The 19,414-nt window shown below is 43.0% G+C and overlaps 1 protein-coding gene across 10 annotated transcripts in view; it reads left to right on the plus strand.

The window, feature by feature from the left end:
- Ntrk2 (neurotrophic receptor tyrosine kinase 2) overlaps positions 1-19,414 on the plus strand; it is a 385,092-nt gene that overhangs the window by 60,966 nt on the left and 304,712 nt on the right. For all 10 annotated transcript variants that reach the window (XM_010605519.3, XM_010605520.3, XM_010605518.2 and 7 more), the window contains 2 exons: positions 10,247-10,282; positions 12,886-12,971. In XM_010605519.3, coding sequence (XP_010603821.1) covers positions 10,247-10,282; positions 12,886-12,971 — 122 coding nt within the window. The remainder of the gene's footprint in view (positions 1-10,246; positions 10,283-12,885; positions 12,972-19,414) is intronic.

The raw sequence follows: 19,414 nt of genomic DNA on the forward strand, positions 1-19,414 counted from the left end.
GTTCAAGTCTCTCAAATTTTTTTAAGGAAATAATTATTAATTTATAAAAATTAAGCCCTTACAGAATGATGATTTTTCCCTCCATTGATTTAAGGACTATTTATGAAAGAGTAATAGATGAAAGTGGGAATGAAGAGAGTCGGTCCAACTGTGGTAGATTTGAGTGGCCCTAGAGGGACGTAACCAGTGTGACCAATTAGAGATTGTGGGGTGGAATGTTTGTGGGTATTTATGAAAGTCATAGCACTAAAATTGCTTTCTTTACCTCTTAACCCCTTTTAAAACTAAAGAAAAATAAACAAATAGCAAAAACAAAAATCAGTTCCCTGATGGTACATCCTAAGTTAAGGACAGCAGATTATCTTCAGATTCCTTCAGTGTTTCTGCCGTCATTGCACTGGACTTGATGAAGTTTAGCTCTCACAAATCTTTTTGTGATGTTTCATCTACTGTACTTCTATCTCCAGTGTTCTAGATGAGTTTCTGTTGTTTTTATTATGTTTTACATTGGTAGTTTCCTGTCTTACAAGAAAGCAAGCAGCTTGGGTTCACCACGCAGCCAGCTGCCTGTCCACACGGAGCTAGAAGAATTAGGGTGCCAGCCCTGGTATCCCCGAAAGGGTGTGCTCCTCATCGGCTAAGATCAGTGATGGTGAACCTTTGAAAGCTTTCAGATGACAGAAGACAGCCATAGGTTCACCATCACTGGCATAGGTGGTCCTTTTGCTTTGGAACACATTTTTGAAGGAAGGGAATAAAACGTGTTGAAAGAAATCAAAACATTAAAATAAATAAATAAAAAGTTCCCATGACAAGAGCTCGTGAACACACAAGAGACTGGACATTTTGACATCGTGGTGTCCTTGCTCCTGGATGGTCTGGAAACACTGCATAATGGCAGCCACTCTGCTCCCCATTTGGAGACAGGAGAGGGCAGCTGGGTGTGAAGGCAGCATCAGCCCAGGCTGCTGTGCCAGTCGCAGGATGTGAGCGTTGAGGACGTGAGATAGGCTTTCCAGGCAGAGGCAGCAAGTTGAGGTCCCAGCAGGCGGCTGCCTTGTGAGTGTCCGGGAGCCACGTGGACTCTACCGGGGACACACTGGGGTATGAGTACGGAAAGACAGGCCTCGTCTGATCCTCCGCTGTCAGCAGGGGCCAGCGCCATCACCCTCTGTTCATTACTGCAAACTTGGCTCGTGTTGAGAGAGAGAGGAAGGCTCTCTACACTGTATGGACCACTTTGGACCCCTTTAAGAGTAAAAATAGGCTTTGGTCAGTTTAGGGTTGTGTTTAAAGAACAGAACGCAAGCTTCAGTTTCCAAATGAAATCTGGGAACTGCGGTGCATTGAAGAGCACAACCTGTGGCCAACACACTGGTTTTAGATTTGTTTTTTGTTGCCCCTATAGAAAGCAATTCATTAGCAGTAGTCTTTCTTGGCTCTCAGCATAGCAATATCCTCCCACCCCTGGTTGCACATTAGAATGAACTGGGAAATTTTCATTATTATTCTGTTTTATTTTGCATTCCTTGGGTTTACCTTTGACAGTTTGGATTGAGTGGCTCCTAGGTTGGACTATGGCATCTTTTTTATTTGTTTATTTTTAGGCCACCCAATGAGTAACCAGTGACAGTGTTACTGGTCTTAGTGAGAACTCTGAGCTGCTGTTCATGACTGAGTAACAGATGCTCCTTTGGGTAGTGTAGGGTGCAGGCACACACTCAGCTGAGAAACATCACGTCTGATCTGAGCTTGAAGTTAGAACCCCGGCTTGCTCTCATGGCCAGGGGGGCAGCAGCCTCTGTGGTTTCTGGCCCTCTGCCTCACAGGTGGTAGGAGGTGAGGGTGTGGGGTGGCAGGGAAGTTTATTTGCTGGTGGTTTTGTGTTCTATGGGCCTGGGGATATACTGTAGTTGTAAGTGGACTTTCTCCCCTGGAACCTTTGAGACTTGGAGAGTCTGCTCTCTGCTGTTCCCCCGACACGAGCAAAGGCATCTGTACCCCATCTGCTGGAAGTACAGTAGTGCCTCGGTTAACAAACTCCATTCTCTCCGTGATTCTGGTGCAAACCAGATTGGATGAGAACTGAATCAAATTTCCCCTAAGGTTGACACTGAACCTAACCATTGAATTTGATTTGGTTCTCTTCCAACTTGGGTTTGTGAGCAGAATTGTGGAATCAAGTTCATGAACTAAGACACTGCTGTAATGCTGTCCTCTGGGAAGGAGCTCTGTGTGGTGTGGACCCTCTGCTTCTCCAGGTCCCCCAGGCAGGATCTGAGACTCCCCACACTGGGTTTCTCCCCTTTTGTCTCCAAATGAGCCCTGGGGAGCATTCCAGATACCCAGTCTGGACGTAGGTGGTGCACAGGTTGAACCAGACACCACCTCCATCCCATGGCTGCGGGCTGCCTTACCTCCTAACCCCCGCCAGAGCCAGGCCTGACCTCTGAGCCTCCCTTGTAGAGGGAACATGGCTCAGGCTCTTAGAGTGAGGCTGGGGCAGTCCCTGGTAGAGGAAATAGCATAACAGCACTTTCCCAGAAAAAGGCCTTTATGAGTCTGCCTTTATGTTTTTCTCCTCAGACTACTTTAAGTCTCAAGCTGAGTTCCAAGTTTCAAAGGACATGGGCCCAACTCACCGCCAGGTCTTCTGTGAAGTTTGCTTCCTAGTGCCTAGTGTCTACTTTGATGCCATTTGCCATGGCAGGAAGAGTCTGGTTTAGTGTCCTGTCATAATGGAATCTTGGGGTTTTGAACCTCACATCATCTCCGTGGAGGGCCGAGAAGTAAAGTGTGTGGGGCTGACCGTCACAGTGAGCTACAGAGCCTGAGACTATGTGAACACTTCCTACTTCTTAGGAAGGCAGCAGGGGTGAGGCACAGGTGTGGGGGACTAAAACATAGCCTCTCTTCGCAGTAAGGGCAGCACTGCAATAAACCAGAAGGAGAATGACGGAGAGGGAGAACATTTGGGCTTTCACTGCTGCGCCCTTCTCCTTCTGGGGCTGCCTCCATCCTGGCTCTCAGAGATCTGTTTCCAATCCCCAGGGGCGACCCTACCCTAGTGCTACACCCAGCTGGAGATCTGTAGAAACTGTGGGCAATGAGAGTCAAAGGAATAGGTGGGATTTCAAAGATTGCATTTTTAATGAGCTAAACTCCAGTCGCTTGCTGTTGACTCAAATGACTTACTCAGGCCTGACACTTGAACTTGGAATCGGAAGCATAGCCAGCCCTCATTCTTCACAGGGGGCAGCTTTGGCGCAGCAGGTACGGTTTGCATTTTGGATTCAGATCTGCGTCAGTCTCATGACCTATGTGGCTTGGAGCTAATCTTAGAGTAAGTTCCAGCACCTGCATAGAAAGTTGTTGCAAAGTTGAGGGAGTGCCCTGGACGTGCCCAGTGTTGCCTTGTGGATGTGGAGGGTATAATAAAGAAGATGTGCATTTCTCACCTCCCTTTCTGCCATAAGGGAGAAACTGTCTGCCCAGAATGCTTGTATTGTGCCACCGGCTTTTCCTCTCTAATCTAAAAGCTTAAATTTGCCATTCCACTATGAAAGCATTCTAGACTTGGCCCTCTAAGGAGAAAATGGAGTCAAAGTTTAGTTTCTCGAAAGAGTGGGTATGTGTAAGCCCTTTAGGGTGTCTGAGCTCTTTCCTGTTCTTCATACTCTTTGTAATGGGGACTGGAGGTGTTTCATAGAAGCCAGAGCCCTTCTTCTGCCCTCATCTGTAATTGTTTTGCAGCTGTACCAGAGATACCTCTTCTCAGTCTTTGGATGTGTAGCTTCTGTTTCATTCACTCAGAAATTGTCATCCTTTGTGACTTTTGGCTGTGGTGAAGCTTAAAGCTGCAAACCAAGATTTCTCAGAGTTTAATGTCTACACAGAACTGCAGAACTCCTGGGGACCATGTTAAAATGCAGATTATGGTTCAGGGGAACTGGAAAAAGGCCAAAGACACTGCATTTCTAACAGATTCTGTGATGCTGCTGACAACTGCCAGCCCATGGACTGCATGAGTCTTGAGGCATGAACCTCACTCACTGCTGACCCTTAGAGCCTGAGGGGAGAGTGCTGGAGAAACGGCTCCAACATGCATGAGGTTTAATTCGCTGAGTCTCCCTAAAGATATTAAATCATGACAGTAATAAAAATACAAAAGAGATGGTGAATAAAGATGCCCTATAATTGAGTTCAGCAAAAAGTAGGATGAATTCAATACGCGGCTCATGGAGGCTTAGCAGAAAGAAGAAGCAATTGAGGCAGTGGTTGCAGGCACACAGATAGGAGCGTGGGGTCATCTAAGGATTCTGCAGAGATTCTGATGTATCCTATTTAGCTTGCAGGCCAGAAATAAAGAGTTGTGCAAGATGGAATCGATGCCCTCAGTGGCTGGCACTGGAACTCAATCCTGTGTATGGAAAAGTGTTTCCATGAACAGGCAAAAGCACAGACAGAGAGGCGATTAGAAACGATGAGGGTTTCCTTTTCAGCAGAATTTGAAGCAGCAGAAAGGAGTGGCAGGGAGATCACTTATGGTCTATTGTAAGGAAGAAACCTGGAGCCTGCGTTAGCACCTTTCAGTCAGAGGGCACAAGTTCCACATGTTTTGAAGGTCAGCTGTTTTCATAAGTGTGAACGTGTCAGTCGAGAGTAGCTTGTGCTAGTGGTCATTACCCCGTGGTTTAGTGCTGTGGCTTGGAATCAACCTCCCAGAGCCTTGCTTTAAAGCTTACCTTCTCTAGGCAGTGCATAGAGAGTATCTCTCGGGCCCACTCACTCAGGAAGAGTATCACAGCCCGGGAATGTTCATTCACACAGCAGTGGGAGGTACTGACTTGTGCTTCCCAATTCAGGAGCAGTTGTCTCCTATGTGAAGCGCGTGTCAGGAACAAACTATAAATATTGGGAGAGTTTTCCCACAGCTTCTTCCTTGCCGGTTTATAAGAAGATTTGTGGTGTCTGAATGAACTAGCGCTCTTACAGTGCTTCGAATCGTCCCAAACTGTCAGGTTTAGATTCAGTGCTCTTACGTAGGGATAGAAATTCCTCACAAAGTTACTCACTTAGAAAATGTAACCCCCCCACCCCTTCCTTGGGACATTTGTTGATTTGTTTGGGCCTGTTTGTTATTCTGAGGGTGAAAGACAACAGAGAACCTTCCACCTGCTTTCCTGCCTTGAATTCCTAGAAAGAGTAAGGTTTGGCCACAGATCTATAATAATCATGATAATTAAGACATATTTAAATAGCTCTTTATATCTCAAGAGAACTAATGTTAATTAATTATGCTTTCTGAAGCTCCAGAGGAGTTTCCAAAGCCAATGCTATTATCCACTCTCGTCCTATGGAATACTCCTGTGTTACAGAAAAGTAGAGAGTCCTCAGTGCCGCTTAGAAAATGAGTGGCTCAGGCAGAAGTGAAATCTAGATGCTTGAATCCTTCATTGTTACGGTCCAAGTCTAAAATAACCTCCAAAAGTCTCACGTTCAGAGGTGGAGTTCAGAGGTGGCTCATGGGGGCACTGTATTCTTCAGAGGAGTAGTTTTACTGATGAGTTTGTGGCTGACTGCCCTGTTCAGAGGTGTGGCTGGGTGGGAAGAGGCAAGTAGGGGTGCTGCCCTGTGTGTTCTCACCCCAGGCTCCTCCCTTCTCTCTCTGCTTCCTGGCGGCCGCATCATGAGAAGATCTTTGTCATCACGATTTCCACCAGGGAGCCAACCATGGACTGAATCACCCCAAACCTGAGCCAAATTGAACGTCTCCTTTTCGTTGTGTCAGGGTTTTTAATCCAGTGATAGGATAGCTGACTAAACAGCCATGTTTTGAGGTTCTGGGGTTCAGTGTGCTTTTAAGGAAGTAAGGAGGGGAAAGGAAAGTTGAGCATCACATGTCAGAAAGCACTGGAAAGACAGGTTTGTTGAAGAGAACCAATCTTTTTCCTTAGTTTTATCACGTAGAATTCTTAAAAATATTTTGCACCTGGAACTTGTGGAAAGTCTTTTTCTTTCTTTATTTTAATGGGCATTAAAGTGAGACTAAGTAAGCTGAAAGGAAGGAGACGGATGTGTCTTCCTGGTCTTACCATTATTTTTATCCCAGTGGCAGAATGCGAAGTGACTAACCCTGTCCAGCTACCTTCTCCTCACCATTTGCATTTTTAATCGTGCAGCTGTATTTTGCCTTTTACTGTAGAGTCTCACTATTATCAAGTCATAACTAACTCATGAAGATTTATGTAAAATCTTAAGACTTACTTAGCAACTGTAACCGAGATTGGAAGCTAAAAATGAGAAGGCCTTCACTTTAGGTTATTTAGCGCCTAAGAAGATGGTGCAGCACTTTTGTTTGCTACTGTTGGGAAAAGAAAAAAAAGCGACTTCATCTTTTGTGTTTAGAAGCTTCACTGCCCTAGGGGATGGCCTCTTGGAGGTGCAGAAGAATGTCTGGAGCTATAATACTAACCCGTTGTTCCTTTCACTTAGCTGCGCTTTGGACTAGTTTCTGTTTTCCATAATTACAGACAACGTTCCTCAGGTCAAAATAAAGCAAAAGTGTGCGTGGGACTGCAGGTCACTCATCAGACTCTTCAGGAGGCAATGTCTGATCCCTGTACTAGTGGAGTGGGGTCCTTGGTGCTCATGCTGTCTAGGTTGTGAAGGAGCTGTAGCCTCCGCACTCTACTGTGGAGGTGTGAAACTGCTTCACACCTGTTTGTAACCCACTAGACTTGATGGAGTTCCCGGATTGCTGTGCTCTATGCCAGTTTCTTTTCCAGCAGGAAGCCAAGGCTTGCAGTCACCTCTCGTTGCCGGAGTCTGCTGTTTCTTACTTGATGAGAGCTGTAAGGTAGCATCTAAGGAAATACAATAATACATTCAAATCTCCATTACAAGGGTACAATTCGCTCGTTTTGGGGGTTTTCTCCTCATAGCCAGGGTTTGCTTTGTCCCATTCGAGCCCTAAATCTCTCCAACAGGGGTCTCCCCCTAAATTCAGCATATCACAATTCATAGCAGTATACAGCACACGAATGTAAACTGAGTGAAAGGAACCAGTTAGAAATTATAATTTAAAATGATGAGATACTGTCAAAAGGTGTCCATTGCCAGAAGCCTAAAAGGAAAGTGGTACTCTTTTTCTGCGTCTGCATTTATTGCGAGTGCTGGAGCCCGTGCTCTTCATGAGCTGGAGATCCATGCATCCTTCCCAGCCCTGGGTGAACTCTCTAGGCCTCAGCATGCTGCATGCTGGGAGGCATTTCTTTTCGGTGGAGAGCACGTCCTCCGCAGAGGTACATTGTCTTCCTGCGAGTTTTATAATCGTACACTGAATTTGCTTGTTACCTACAATGAAAGCTGAGTGACAACACTTCTCATACAATTTAGGAATGAACAGTGCTTTTCAGAAAGTTTAAATGTGGCCTGATTGTTTGCTGGTAAACTTGGTAGAGAAGGCATGTACTGATAGGAGTCGTAAGTCAGGGAAAGGAACTGTTTCCTAAGCCTTTAGTTGTGATCCCATCCCAAGTCCCATTTTTCTGTCCTGAACATTTGCTCCTCTAAGTTGGTTTAATACTCCCGGGCTTTGTGCCGGTGAGGGGTTGGGAATTCTCTTTTGTGATGAGGCAAATTGAGGCTCTAAATCATTCATAATCACTGAAGCTTTTACAAAGTGTGGCTGAGATAAATTTGGCTCAGACTCCTTGGTCTTCGTATTTTCATGGGATTGCATATTTAAAAGCAAATGCTGACCACCGACCTCCCCTTGTGAGTGTGTGGTCCACAACAGTGTCAGAGCCAGCTGGGTGACCAGTTCCTCCCGGGTGTAGCAGTGCAGGTCCCACATCCAGGGGAAGCCCTCAGCCTTAGACAGACTGAATGGGTTTGTCCGGGACTGCCCATTTGAAAATTTAAGGTCCCGTGTCTCGGTAAATCTCTTAGTCCCAGGCAGTCTAGCATGGTTGGCCACTCTAGTACAAACCCAGGTTTGCACACTTATATGCAAATACTTACAAATTACAAATCAAGGTGATGATTGCAAAATAAGGCAGCATCCGTCCTCCTACCTGATAAATGTATGTCCATAATTACCTGAAAAGATGGAATGAGGTCAGCATTCTCAGGCTCTTGGAGTTCTATGGGGGAATGCCATGGCTTTGCTGGACCTAGTCCCAGACCATAACCTCTGACCTGTGACCCCAGCTGTGCAGCTAGAGGCTCTGCGGTTATGCATGCGGACGACCCTGCCCACCTCTCTGGGCTCCCTCCTGGGCCCTCTCCTGGGTCTTGGATTAGTGCGTGCTCTTGATGGATGGTGGGTGGCCATGTTGGGTAGATGGGTGGGTGGAAGGGGAAGTCTAACCAGCCTACGAAGAGGGCCTGTAGTGGGAGAGCTCTGGGTTCCAGGCATCTACAGTGAGCTCCGGAAGTGGAGGGTGGCTGCCGGAGCGCACACAGACTTGCAGACTCAGGTTGCACTGCATGGCAGAGTGAGATCTTCCACAATGGAGGATATAGAGAAGCTCCAAGCATGACTTGCTCCCTTGGCCCTGGAGACCCTTTCTTTCAGCAGAGGCAGCAAGACCCTGGGGCAACCAGACACCATTTTGTCTATGGCCTTGGGAAAGGGAAAGAACTTCAGAAGACTGGAAGGGGCCATCCAAATGACAGCAACTGGCAGAGGGAGTCCAACCCTGAGAATTCTTGTTTCCGTGTTCACTGAATCACCCCTTAAATTGCGATGCAGCCTTTAAGTCCTCTTTCAGGGTGACACGAGCTACAAATAATACTGACACAGTGTAACTCAGAACTTCTTAAAGATGGCACTGGGATCATGAAACTCCTGAAAATGCAACTGAAATGTACTGGAATCAATTACCTCATATGAATCGAGGCGATGCCATCTCAGATGGCTGTGCAGGCTGTTTGCTGCACAATTTTGGGGGTGGCTAGTCACACAGACTACAGTGTGAAAGGTGCCCCTGGAGTTGTGCAAAGCACAGACTGCTCAGCAGCATACAGCATCCCTGAATTGAAGTGCACAGCCATCCATTTAATTTTTCCCTGGTAAAGCAGGTATTCTTCTAGTTGAAATGTATTAAAATTCTAACTTGAGTTGTGGGGCCACTTTTATTTGGTTCTTCGTTTAGTCTAATCTTGATTACCTGCTGGGGAATTCCGGAGCAGAAAATTGGCTCATTTCCCTTTATTTTAATGCCATTTTCTGCTTAGGGTTCAGAAGTGAAATGAGAACTGAGCGAGCATTATGCTTATGAGTTTTACTGTGTCAGCGGGCAAGTGGAGTCTCGAATTTAGTTTGCAAGTTTTGCAAAGGCTTAAAGGCTTGACTGTTATGGGAAAATTTAATCTTATTTCCAAGCCGACTTTTATGTAGAGACCCAGTCAGCTGTAATCAGAGAATCAGTAGCAAATGATTTTGTCACCAGTGATTGTTGATGCTGGGCTTTGTTTTGTTTTGTTTTTAATTTTCAGTTTCTGGGAGGTTTTATGAGAGTATCTTAGAGCAGAATATTGTTCACCTTGTTGTCTGCAGAGCCATCCAAAAAAATTAACTTGATATAATTCTATATTCCTCTCCAACATTACATTTATCTATAACCTCTGATATGTCAATGATTTTAACAGAGAAAGTATATATATTGTGTGTCTGTGTGGTGTGTGTGTGTGTTATGCTAGGAAAAAAAAAAGATGTATTTCTTCAACCTTAGAAACTTCCCTGAAGATTCAGAGGAGAGCAAAATTGTGCTTTAGTCATCATTAGGTAGGTGATAATATGTTCGTGAATGTAGACGGCCCTGCTGTGCATAGTTTAACAGTAACCCCCGAACCACCAGAGAATAGCACAAGTGGTAGGAAAATTACCTATCTCTGGAATAATCGTCCTAGCACAGCTATTAACATGGCCAACTGTGTAATAGAAACAATCTACAAAATGAAATAGTCATAATTTACTAGTCTCTAAAGTTTTTCCAAAGTGATTTGTGATTTCTGGTTATTCTTTTATTTCTTTTTCTTTTTTGGAAGACTGAGGGGATTAGGGAATGGAACAGAGTTAGTAGGAAGTGACTTTCAGGCTTTCTTCACCTGTCCTATAGAAGTCTATTTGATTAAAAAAGTTTCAATACATATTTAGCATATTTTAGTTGCTATAGGTTGGTAAAATTTTAACACCAAATTATATACTTATGCATGTTTGCTGTGTTTTGTCTTTTAGGTGACAACCCAGATTATCTAGGTGGACTTTATGAAGGTAGATATCATATTTTCTTCACTTTGCACTTTATTGAAATGTTTGTATATAATGAAAATAAATCGACTAATGGAAGACCTCTAAACTCAGTTAAATGCACACTTTAAGCATTATATAGGCTGAAAGAGCATTGTAAAAATCATTCAGTATTGATGGACATCTTCCCCTTGATATTTATGGTGCCTGTAAATCACACTTTCTCTCTCATACTCTTTTCTTGGAAGTATTAAATCCATTCGGCTGCAACAAACATTTTGTTTCCATAATTGGGAATTAATTACCTGCTTACAAGCCATGACTACCAAGGAAAGAGAACTATATTGGTTGCTGACTATGCGAGTAAACCCAATTTAAGATTGTTCCTTGTCTAATGAGAAAGTTTGGCTCACAGACAGGAACTTCAAAGGAAGGGCTTAATTTAAGGGTAGTTAAACCAGCAGTCCAGCCATATCATCCAGGACCCAAATTCTCTGCCTCCTGACATGCCCTAGGTCCTTCTCCAGCTTCACAGGTGGATAAGCAGATGCTGATAGAAGGACTTTTGCCACCCAGGTTAACGAGAGGAAAGGAAGAGTCTTCTTCAACGGTGTCCCCGAATAAAGACCTCCTTCCCAGAAACCAACAGACCCTCTTCACACCTGACTCTGGGCACACTGGGTCACGGTCCATTCTCATTACCGATGAGAGGGATGATTTAACTTTTCGTTAACTATTCCAATCCTAGAGTTGGGGCAAGTTTCCCTGGATGGATAAATTTAAACCCTAAGCAAATGAGGGAGTCTCAGGACTGTGGAAGGGGAGAAACTAAGAGGTCCATGATACTAGCTTTTGAGCCAGTATCTCATCATACTTTCCTCTTCTCATTGAAAACCCAACTTATTTTAGTCGGTATGAGAACCTGTCTTTAACAGATTTCCAGACGATACTGGTGATCATGCAGTGACGAAACGAGGAGAAGTGACAGGCTGCGTGTTGAGTTGGGTTAGAATTTAAGAATGACTAAAATATTAGATTAATTTAAATGTTACATGTATGTATTCTAAAAATATTCTGTTCTTTAATTGTATATGTAAATATACATGTAGATGGCAATTTTTTTCCTTAAGGCCATCCTATGTTTGAATGTTTATTATAAGGTGGGTGTAATTAACTTTAGTTTAATTAAGAATTATATTGTCTCTATCTGCTTATGCATATTAAGCCATATTTGTTCTAGGCTGTGGTTTGGTTGGTTTATGCATGTGATTTGCAAAATTTTCTTTTTATTTGTCCTGACATAATTTAAAGAAACAGTATCTCAGATTGTATCACAGAAGATTATGTGAGAATTGTGATTTTTTTACATTTTAAAATTATGCTTTGGATTTCTCTTGAGTATCCTCAAGATTTTAAACATGTCATCTTCCTACTGACCTCAAGTTACACTTTGATCCTTGGGCTAAAATGTCATGATACTAACTGCTAGATACTTTAGTAATTTAAATATCACATAAGGCGTTGGTGATAACATAAAGAAGGAAAACTAAAAATGATGTAGATTCATGTTTGAAATCAGGAAGTTTTACAAGAATAAAACAGCAAGTGGAAAATAGGTGCTTTTTTCTGTTATTTTTCATTCCCATTGGGAGGAGCACCTTGCTAATAAAGGTATCATGTACTTTAAATTGCCTGCCCTGAGGTCAGTGTAATGCTTCTACCCGGAGAAGGTGAGTTGAGGCCGAATTAATGGTGCAGTTTGTTCAGGATGGAGAAGGTGCTGCACCTATTTAGGCTTAAAATATAAACAATTATAGACAACGTCATGTGCCGTAAGTTCAGCAAGAGTTTTCTTGGTAATATTTTTCAGGGGATATTGCTAATAGGAATTTTACTCACCAAAAAATCAGTCATTTATCCATCCCAATCTACATAGACTGAAATTGATTTGGGGCTTGGTGTAATGAGAACACATTCTTAAAAGTCTGAGCATTGTGTTAGTCTATAGTTACTAACGATTCTGAAACTGAGATATTGGCAGTTTTGAACTCTTCCAGAAAGTTTCTTGGTGGACCCAAATTCTATGCTGATGCTTATATCACATTCCATTCCATCCTAAGCATTTATTCTTTACAAGAGGCACCTGCCCAGGAATTAGTGTTGCCCCCTTGAAATCTGGTTTGCTCCCTTTTTATCAGGTGGCTGCAGATAAGCCATGTCACTTTCTTCAGCTGACAATCCTCAGCTCTAAAAATGGCTGTCAGACTCGGTTTCTGAACACTCTTGCATGTCTATAAACCCACAGCTTTTAAAAGGTCAATTCCCTTTCATGTTTGTTTTGAAAATTCCACCAATAAAGGGATGTATTCAGTGCAAAAAAGAAATTCTAAACCAGATTTAGAACTTGACCAATAACACAGTGATGTAAAGATCTTTGCTGAATAAAGCTTTGGCGTCCTGCAGTTGCCAAGAGGAAGTGGATTTAACTCAGTACCCCTGGCCAGGTTGTTGCTACCCTGGCTTTTGAAAATTGGTCTTGCTTCCTGCTGGCACTTATTATGGCCTCTTGTATGCTGGCAGCCTAGTAAAAACTCCATGTTCCTTCTTTCCCCTTTCTCTAATTTAAGACTGGACTACAACAAGTGACACCACGAACAGAAGCAGTGAAACCCCTTCCACAGTTGCTGACAAAACTGGCCGGGAACATCTCTCGGTGAGTGTGATGACCGTGTGTTTCCTAGATCAGCCCAGCTATCTCAGTGGATCACATGTTGAAGGACTGTGGTTGCCTCTTCAAGATATTTTTATGTTTCAGATGCAAACAGGGTAGCAAATATAAGAAAAGCAATAAAGGAATTATCTAGCCTCCTGTTTATTTGCTTTTCCTTTTGTCTACAATGTTTAATTGTTAGTGAGTCCTATTTCACATATGGTGGACCCTCAATTACGACCGATGACACTCGAATAGCTTGGGTTAGTTAGGATTCATCTGCTGTCGTTATCCATGGCATGTGCCCAGGTAAACATCCAGATCTCCTCTGTATTGACTTACAACCAACTTGAATTACAACCAGCCCTTGGGAACCAGCCAGTTCATAAGTCAAGAGTCTACTGTATCTGTCCTTTACAAGGTGATCACCTGATCAAGAAACCAGTGTTTGCATGCAGGGGACACATCTTCACCTCCTAAATATTTTCATAAAAGTTTGAGTGCTCATCATAGGTAAGGAATTCAGGAACTTCTGAGCATGTAAATGTATGAGTGAAACTCAAATCAGTATTTTAGAAGCCTGCATTTCCCCCGGGAAATCCTAGATGTGATGTGTTTTGTGTGACTCATGCCGGATGGTTAGGGGGTGGACATACAGGAATGGAAGGGAAGGGCGGCTGGGGTGTTTGAATACGAACTTGCAGGTTGGAGAACACAATGCAGATGCTTGATTTTTTGAGGGTACAGAGCGTGCAGGGCCGCACTTCCAGGGAAGGTCAGAGGTGCAGGTCTTGAAACTCAGTCCAGGTGTGTAGTTTTGTTGTGATGAGGAGTAAATTGAAGGGTGGCCACAGACCCCAGGGTCTAAGCTGTGACTGGCCTGTCAGTGGCTCTGATCCAAACGCAGAGCCTCCTCCTATCTCTTCTTTTCCTCCCTTGTTGTGTGCAGACAGCACTTCCTGTGAGCTCTGCCTCCTAAATTCAAAGCTATCCACATGTCTCCTTCTTGGCTGCCACTGTTGTAGGCTAACATAAAGATCGGCCACCTTGGGCCTGTGGATTCAGTCTGGCTCACTGCCTGCTTCTGTGAGGTTTGCGGGCTAAGAATATTTTTACGTTAAAATCAAAACACAAACACATACCAATTCCATGAAATTCACGTTTCGGTGCCCATGAATAAAGTTTTATTGGAACACAGTCATGCCCACTCATCTGCATACTGTCTGTGGCTACTGTTGTGCTGTGGTGGTGGGTGGAGTGCTGCAGCAGAGACCAGAGACCGTGTGGCCTGTAAAGCTGACACTACTTGCTATCTCGCTCCTACAGAGAAGCTGGCTACAACTGCTTTTTCCTGAGTGACACCGTAGCCTCTGATCGCCTCGCTCCCTCATGCTTATTACCTGCTGCTCTCCCTCTACCTAGCACCCTGAATGACCTGAAGCTCAAACGTCATTTGATTTTTAGGTTTTATTTCATTTTTAATGGACAAATGATGATTATATAGTTCTAGGGAGCAAAGCGCTATTTCCATATTTGCATGTATCGTAGAATAATCAAGCCATAGCAATTAGCATATCCATCATTTGAGGTATTTGCTATTTTTCTTGATGAGAACATTTAAAGTTCTCTCCTTTACTATTTTTAAATTATAATATGCTAGTATTAACTATAGCCACCTTGCTATGCAGCAAAATGCCCGAAGTTATTCCTCAACCAAAGTATAACTTTATACCTCATGGCCACCCTCTCTTCCTCCCAAGGCCACCACCCACATGTCAGCCTCTCCTGGCCACCATTCCACCTCCTGCTTCTGTGACATCAACTTTATTATATGCCACAGATCAGTGAGATCATATAGTATTTGTCTTCTGTACCTGGCTTATTTCATATAACCTGTGTTATATTAATCAGCTTTCTCATTTATGGGACCAAATACTTGCCACTCACAACTTAAAGGAGACGTGGTTTATTTGGCTCACAGTTACAGAGGGTTCATTCCATGGTTGGCTGGCTTCAAAGCAGAAGCATCATGGTCGAATGGTTTGGGAGAAAAAGCTGCTCATCTTGTAGCTGGGAAACAGAGCCAGGGAATAGTGCTAGAGAGGAAAGGGCCAAAGACCAGATGCAGACATCAAGGTCCTTCCTCCATGACCCACACAGACACACTGGGAAAGTGTGTCTAATCCTCTCGGAGGCTCCCAAGCCAAGTAAGCTAACAATTACGCTTGACTGCACCACTTCCTTTAGGTTCCATGTTATGCAAATGACAGAATTTTCTCAAATTCAGAATTTCTCTCATTGTTTCTCAGAATGCTTTTTTATTATAATTCCCCGTCTTCTTGATGCACTTTAAATAAAACTTCTCTTATAAAAGCTAAATTCTTCATGGTGGCTTGTGAAGCCCTCGGTGATCTTGTTGTCCTTGCTCCTTTCTCTGACATCATCACCTGTACTCGTCTCACGTTTTGCTACCTGTTCTTTCGAATACTCCCTCGAATACTTCAGGCTCACTCCCCAGAGGAACACGTGGCTTCAGCTTGCTGACCACATTTGGGTTTTAAGAAGGTCACTGAGGCTAGGTGGCTGGCAACCACTGCCCCCTTTTTCTAATGAGCACCTGGAATTACTTTTTCTTCATTGAGTGAGTTTATTGGTACTTTTTAGGTACACAGTACAGTTACATTCATCATTGGGATCTTGTACCTTTACATGACAGGTCTTGGTTTTTATTTTTCCCCTTACCCCTGCCCTCCCTTCACGCCCTCCACTCTCTCCTCTTTACAAAGACTTTGTTTTCATTTTTTCCTTTTCTCATATTTTTCTTTTCCCTTCTTTCCTTTCCCCTTCCCTTCCCAATTCCCTTACTCCTTTAAGCCCCTTTCTTCCTATTACACAATATCAATTGTACAATGAACCTTATTTACACTTACAGTTTTTCACACCTGAGAAACTATTTGGTATTTACACATATGTGTCCTATTTATTACACTTAAGAGCATGGCCTCAATATGCACCTATTTAGCTATAAATAACTCATTCTTTATGGCTGAGTAGTAATGTATTTTATAAAAAACCACATCTTCTTTATCCAGACCCCAGTTGATGGGCATTTGGGCTGTTTCCAAGTTTTAGCTATTACAAACCGTGCTGCTATAAACAAAGGTGAGCACATATCACTGTGGTATGAGTCTTTTAATTCTTTTGGAAAGATACCCAGCAAAGGGATAGCTGGGTCAAATGGGACCTGTAATCCTAGTTGTTTGAGGTATCTCCATATTGATTTCTGCAGTGGCTGCACCAGTCTGCACTCCCACTTACAATGGAGAAGGGTTCCTTTCTGCCCACAGCTCCACTAACATTGGAGTGATACTGGCTGATTTCTTGACAGCAGCCATTCCTTCTGGGTGGAATGACTTTATGTGTTTGTTTACCTGTTTAATACCTTCTCCCATTCTCAAGATTCCGTAATAGGAGTTTTAACTACAGTAGTTCCCCCTAATCTGTAGCACCAGTTTTCTTAGTTTCAGTTACTTGAGTTCAATCTGAGACTAAAAATGTTACATGGGAAATTGCAGAAATGAACAACTCACAGATTTTTAAATTGAGTAGTGTGATGAAATATCACATAATTTCTCTGTCCCATACTTTGTCTAGAGTATCCCTGCTGTGTAAGTACCCGCCCATAATTACTTAGTAACCAGCTCATTTATCAGATCAACTATCATGGTATCACAGGCCTTATTGCAGTTAATAATGGCTCCAAAGCATAGGCTTTTATTTCGGCATATCATTATAATTGCTCTATTCTTATTATTGTTGCTATTAACCTGTTTCTGTGCCTAATTTATAAATTAAACTTCAATAGGAAAATGGATACATATTGAGGATATACTCCTAAGTGAAATAAATAAGTCACACATGTGTAAATACCGAATAGTTTCTCTGGTGTGAATAAACTATAATAGTACATAAGATCCTAATGAGAAACTAACATTGTGAAATGGGAAGAAAAGGGCTAAAGGTGTAGGGAAAGTGGGAAGGGAAGGGGAAAGGTAATAAGGGAAAGAAAAAAATAGGAGAAAATGAAAACATGGAAAAAAATGTTTGTAAATGGAGAGGGGAGAAGGGGGTGAAGGGAGGGCACGGATAAGGGGAAAAAATGAGAACCAAGACCTGTCATGTGAAGGTACAAGGTCCCAATAATGAATGTAACTGTACTGTATACCTCAAATGCACCAATAAACTCAATGAGGTGAAAAAAATTAAACTTCAGCATAGGTATATTTGTATAGGAAAAGACAGTGTATGTAGAATTTGGTTCTGTCCTTGTTTTTCAGGAATCTTCTAGAGGTCTTGCACTGTCTCTTTTTCAGTTAAAGGGGAGCTATTGTATAGGTAGCCTGGTCAGTGTGTTTTGTGTGTGTGTGTGTGTGTGTGTGTGTTGTGTGTGTGTGTGTGTGTGTACCTGTATCCTCTGAGAATACTGCCTGACATCTAGTAGCCACTCAGTAAGTCTTACAGACTGGCTATATTTATGGTGGACACTATGGGACAGGTAGGGCAGAGATTGGAAATGGAGTGATTATTGAGGTGTTCGGTGCTATATTCTTGAACTTAGATCATGACATTGGGAATGGAAAGTTCATAGACAGATGCAGGTGCACATATCCAGTATAGACACACACACACAAGTACACACGCGCACACACTACAGACTTCCACAGATCACCATATGCATGACCCTGATGTACCAAGAACTAATGCCATGATCAGTTGGTCTCTATGATTTAATATTTCACGGTTTCAAAACATTGTGTATGTAAGAAGCCCAAGCTTCAGGAGCTGAACCTCTGATGTGCACTTATTTCAATTACTAGGAATATATATTAACTTCAGTCTCTTTTAGTGCCAATCATAGACGGAAGTCCCGATTGGCACGTCTCAAGACATTCAAGCTATTTATAGTGCCAAAAGGCAGTATCAGTAAAAACAGTCGGCCTTCAAAGCCTGTCAGGGGCCCCTAGAATCCTGTATCAGATATGCAAAACCATGTTTTACAAAATTTAAAGAAAAGTTAAAAATTTGGTGTGGTCCACATATCTGTGGTATAAACAGTCTCCAATCACTGGGAAGACTATTTTATTAGAAGAGTCTCAGAGTTGGGGAGGTTGCAGGTGTTGTCAGGGCATTTGAGAGCCCTAAATGCTGGCCTTCGGGCCCAGTAATGGCTCCTCACACTCCTGTTTGGGTTTGCAGGAAAGGACAGATCCCATTTGTTCTGTTTTAAAAGACATTTTCAAGTGAAAACCAACTGACCATCCAACTCACCAAATTCTCACATAAACATCCTCTTTCCCTCCAACACAGGCAAAGTACCTGAAACTACATTTATCACTTTTTGAAAAAGCGATACTCTCACAGGAGCCTTTGCTCCTTCAAGTTTTTTGATTCAAAATCACTTCAACAGAATTAAATATCAATTTGCAAATCTTGAGCAGCTTTTCAGCAGTAGCGCCCCTTCCTGTTCTGCAGGAGGGGTTACACATCCAGTAACGATTATCTAATGAGAAAGTGGAGGCTTGGAGAAGTGTTTGCTCTAACTAAAGAACATTGTTTCTGGGTCTCCCATCTGGGCACAGGGACTCAGGGATCCTGAATGCTGTCCAGAGACTCTTTAAGGGAGTAAGAGACTGTACCAGTGCTTGGTGAGAGGTCAGGGGACTTGGGCAAGTCATCCCCCTCTGTCCATTCCATGTTTCTTGTCCAAAAAATAGCATTTGAATGTGTTTATTTAGGCATTCTCCTTCTACTTGTACAATGTTGAATTTCTTGAGATAGAGAAATTGCAGTCAAGGCAGTATTGACTCTTTTTCAGGAAAAATCAGATGTAAGTAAAGATCAGGCAGCAACAACAGTAAGAAAAACCAAACCCACTGGGCAAGTTCGAAGGGAAAGTCTTTGTTAGAATAAGCTGATCTACAGTTAGCATTGGCAGAATCGCTGCCTGTGTGTATAAAGGCTGCTGAGAAGGACTTCAGTTTGTATTGCACTGGCACATTCTGGGAAAGCGACTCATGGTGAAAGCACCAGGGAGAGGCACCTCAGACTGCCGCTCCATCTTGTCCTGCTTTGTGTTTGTTGGCTTTCTCAGCACTGCCCTCCTCTGACATCAGGCTGGTGTTATCACGGGAGGGTCAGCTATGTGCTTTTACTTTTACGCCTTCATTTTCAACCAAGCACCTGGTGAGGAAGTTTCGTGAGCAAATCACATGTTTTGTACCTGGACAAACTGGTTCACACTCCATGGTTGGGAGGTGTGCCTTGGGCTTCTTATTTAAATTTCTCCACGTTTAGTCTTAGCATCATGGCATTGGCATCTTTCATATTCATGTGTCATCTATGATAGTAGACACAGTTCCAAGGCCATTATCTGCATTCACTTATTT

This window comes from Fukomys damarensis, unplaced genomic scaffold, assembly GCF_012274545.1.
Source record: "Fukomys damarensis isolate Sample0158 unplaced genomic scaffold, DMR_v1.0_HiC HiC_scaffold_4, whole genome shotgun sequence".
In the NCBI taxonomy this organism is placed as follows: Eukaryota; Metazoa; Chordata; class Mammalia; order Rodentia; family Bathyergidae; genus Fukomys; species Fukomys damarensis.